Source organism: Triticum aestivum, chromosome 6D (assembly GCF_018294505.1).
Source record: "Triticum aestivum cultivar Chinese Spring chromosome 6D, IWGSC CS RefSeq v2.1, whole genome shotgun sequence".
Classification (NCBI taxonomy): domain Eukaryota; kingdom Viridiplantae; phylum Streptophyta; class Magnoliopsida; order Poales; family Poaceae; genus Triticum; species Triticum aestivum.
In genome coordinates this window covers 257,075,516-257,079,485 of record NC_057811.1, presented here as the reverse complement: position 1 = coordinate 257,079,485, position 3,970 = coordinate 257,075,516, and the positions used below count along the sequence as shown (strand labels likewise).

General features: G+C 54.5%; 1 protein-coding gene across 1 annotated transcript in view; it reads right to left on the bottom strand.

Annotated features, from left to right (window-relative positions):
- LOC123144576 (uncharacterized) overlaps positions 1 to 2,082 on the bottom strand; it is an 8,453-nt gene extending 6,371 nt beyond the window's left edge. The window contains exons 1-2 of the mRNA XM_044563782.1: positions 1,858 to 2,082; positions 1,596 to 1,769 (exon numbers count right to left, since the gene is read on the bottom strand). Of these exons, the coding sequence (XP_044419717.1) occupies positions 1,596 to 1,769; positions 1,858 to 1,872 (189 nt within the window). The 5' untranslated portion in view covers positions 1,873 to 2,082. The remainder of the gene's footprint in view (positions 1 to 1,595; positions 1,770 to 1,857) is intronic.
- Between the last annotated feature and the right edge of the window lie 1,888 nt (positions 2,083 to 3,970).

The following is a 3,970-nucleotide window of genomic DNA, read 5'->3' as shown; positions in this document are numbered from 1 at the left end:
GCTGAAGCGGCCAGTGGTGGTGTAGAGGCCCCGGTCGGCGCCGCGGGTGCCGAATACCACGGCAGGGCGGCTGGCCCGGTCGCGGCGACCGGCGGCCCGTAGGGGCCGGCTAGGTATAGTTGTATCCCCTGGACGGCGGTGACGAGATCGTTGAGGACCCAGGTGATCTCCGCCGGGGAGTAGACGGCGGCCGGTGGTGCGGTGTTGGGCGCCGTCATCTGGGTGGTGGCGGCGCCGGAGGATGTGACCAGCGGCGCGGACGGGGAGGGCAGCGGCGCGGTGGAGAAGGCCATCGGCGCGGTGGTGACGGTCGGCAGCGGAAGCGACGGGATGGGCGGCGGCGAAGACATGATCGGAACTGAGCTACCTGATACCAAGGTGTTAGGAGTTAGGGTTCTGCCGGTTCTAGGGCGGAGATTGTAGGGGAAAGATGGAGGAAGACGAGGTCGAGGGCGCGGCGGCCGGCGGCTGGGCGCCGTCCTTGCGTGGTGGAGAAGAGGCGGTGGCGGCGCAAGAGGCAGCTAGGGTTAGGTCTCCCGGCTCCCTAAGGGAAGCCGAGCAAATACTGATTGCTTCTTGCTTGATTAGATTGATACATCTCCTCTCCTTATATAGAGAGGTTTACTTGACTCCTAAGCAAACGACTCTAAAGATAATTGGGCTAAGCCCCTAATAACGATAAGATAACTTGGGCCACAGCCCACATAATATGCCGGTCATAACAGTATGCTCAAGACAAAATACAGTTCACCAGTCAAGACACAGAATAGGGGTACAATATGAACGAACCTACTTCGTAATTTCATTATAAAGGTTCTTCTGACAGTAGTAGACCTCCATCAGAAAGCAGGAATGTCTAATAATTATATAAGCATATCACTGGACCTCCAGCAACATCAACAGTATGAGCTGTATGCCCCTGAGACTTGGGCGTTGTGTACATGCTAATCAGTTAAACCAACACCTTGACTGCTTCTCAGCGACCATATTCAGTAAGAGCAAAAATTTCTAAAGCTAACTGCAGAAGGACTGAAGGATGAGCGAGCAATGACAGAACACACCGCATATTTTTCAAACGGATTTGGAGAAACTAAATCACAAGGTTTCTTAATGCTCATGTCCTACTCGAGCAACCTGCCGACTGTCTGAGGAGCAAGAGAACCTTCCCATGTCTGGAAGCCCGCCGCAATCCAATCAGATAGAGAAAATCCCCTTTCAAATGTCTAAATTCCATAAGAGTGGATGAAGTATAAGCACGAAATCGCGCCAGGCTCCAGCTTCCCTAATCTGTTAACAAGGCGAGAACATACCCTGTCAAACAAGCTCCAAACGGCAGGCACATCGGAGAAACATGGTTTGGGATTTGCACCGTACATCTCGCGAACAGAAACCAGAAGAATTCCGAAGGACAACCTAAGCAAACGGTTCCCAAAACCTGCCCTAAAACGCGCATACTCTCAAACACCCGAACTCCAAACTTCCCGTACGCTCACACATCGGCAAAAACAACTCAACTCGAACGCAACCACCGACCCAATCATCCATCCAACCAAAGTAAATCAAAGCAAGCGATTCGAACGGGGGGACAGTCGTACCCTGTCCTCCATGATGTTCTTCAGCCGGACGAGAGCCGCGACGCCATCCTCCTTGGCCGCCGCAATCCCTCCGGTCAGCACCGCCACGCTCCGCTCCGCCGCCAGCACCCGCGCCGCCGACTCCTTGGCCATATTTAGCATGATTGCCGCGTACGCCTTCCGCAGCCCCTCCACCTGCGCACACAAAAACACCCCGTCAGCGCGAAGCAGACTGCAATGGCGCCGGCGGCGGGAGGTTTCGGTTTTGGAAGCGGAAATTCACCTGCGAGTCCGCCATTTTTTTGAGCCGAAGGAAAGCTGAGGTGGAAGGAAGGCGGTTGGAATAGAGGAGGCGAAATGGGATGGGGTGGAGCGAAGGTGGGCGCGGCCGCGGCCGCTCTACTGGTTTTCGCTACTGGCTGCTGCCGTCCGTTGGGGGGCTCGGTTCCATTTTTTGCGCCCCTTGAGTTTTGGGGGGCGGAGGCGGAGGCTCAACTTCCCTAATGTTCTAGGCTGGCGGAGAGGTCCCTCGGCTTTGGGTATATTGCATTCTATAGTGATGTAGAACGTCTTATATTACTTGTAAAACGTCTTATATTACTTCCTCCGTAAACTAATATAAGAGCGTTTAGATCACTACTCACGCCGGTTGCACGCGCGCTGTCTGATCTACGCAAGATCCCACACCCATGTGTCTTCTATGCCACGCGTTTTTCCGGCACACACCAATCTCTTCCCCAGGTTTACCCTCTCGATTTTTCTCCTCAAAAATGTTTTCTGCATGCCCGACTTCACCTTCTCTCCCTCACCAACGCTCGTAGCAAGTGGGTACCGATTTGCAGCGCTTCTGCTGGACACCCTGACCATCGTTGCCTGCTGCCACAAGCTAGGGACTGCCATGACGAGGCACTCCTGCATTTTTCCTCCCCGAGCTCTGCTTTTTCTCCAAGGCAACCAGGGCGAGAGCACATGACCCCCACGTGGATCAATGCTGCCAGGGGTGGCCGGAGCCCGCTTTAAATGGTGTGACAAGCGATGTGGGGACGGCCACCGTCGATGATGGAATTGGTCAGTTAGGATGTTGCGACCCCGAGTGGCGACGCTTTGAGCGGCCCGCGTCGATGTTGGAACCCCAAGCGGGGATGCTGGGAGCTGCCGACATCGATGCTAGGGAGTGGATGGCTATGATGTTACCGGGGTGTGGTTTGGAACCAGTGAGGCGAGGTGTTGCGATCGAGACATGGTTGCTAGGACCGGCAAAGTGTGGTGCTAGAAACAGTAGTGAGGCGAGGTGTTGTAATGGTGACATGGCAAGGCTGCTACTGCTAGGAGTGGCCAAGCAGGGTCTGTAGTAACGAGATTGGTGGGTGTGTTACGTACGTGGGGACAGCCAGTGACTACGAGCTTCCGCGGGCACATGGGCAATTTTTTCACTTGCCTTTTTGATTGAATCTGAGGGGACAGAAGGAAGACATTTATGTAGGATCCAACGGTTGATGCTGTTGGGTAACGTAGTAATTTCAAAAAAATTCCTACGCACACGCAAGATCATGGTGATGCATAGCAACGAGAGGGGAGAGTGTGTCCGCGTACCCTCGTAGACCGAAAGCGGAAGCGTTAGCACAACGCGGTTGATGTAGTCGTACGTCTTCACGATCCGACCGATCAAGTACCGAACGCACGGCACCTCCGAGTTCAGCACACGTTCAACTCGATGACGTCCCTCGAACTCCGATCCAGCCGAGCTTTGAGGGAGAGTTCCGTCAGCATGACGGCGTGGTGACGATGATGATGTTCTACCGACGCAGGGCTTCGCCTAAGCACCGCTACGATATGACCGAGGTGGATTATGGTGGAGGGGGGCACCGCACATGGCTAAAAGATCAATGATCAATTGTTGTGTCTCCAAGGGGTGCCCCCCTCCCCGTATATAAAGGTGTGGAGGAGGGGGAGGGCCGACCCTCTCTATGGCGCTCCCTAGGAGGAGCCCTACTCCCACCGGGAGTAGGACCCCCCCCCCCTTCCAAGTAGTAGGAGTAGGAGTCAAGGAAAGGGGAGAGAGAAGAGAAGGAAGAAGGGGGCGCAACCCCTCCCCCTAGTCCAATTCGGACTAGGCCTTCGGGGGGCACGCATCCTCTCCTCTCTCTTTCCCCTAAAGCCCAATAAGGCCCATATACTCCCCGGCGAATTCCCGTAACTCTCCGATACTCCGAAAAATACCCGAATCACTCGGAACCTTTTCGATGTCCGAATATAGTCGTCCAATATATCGATCTTTACGTCTCGGCCATTTCGAGACTCCTCGTCATGTCCCCGATCTCATCCGGGACTCCGAACTACGTTCGGTACATCAAAACACATAAACTCATAATATAACCGTCATCGAACTTTAAGCG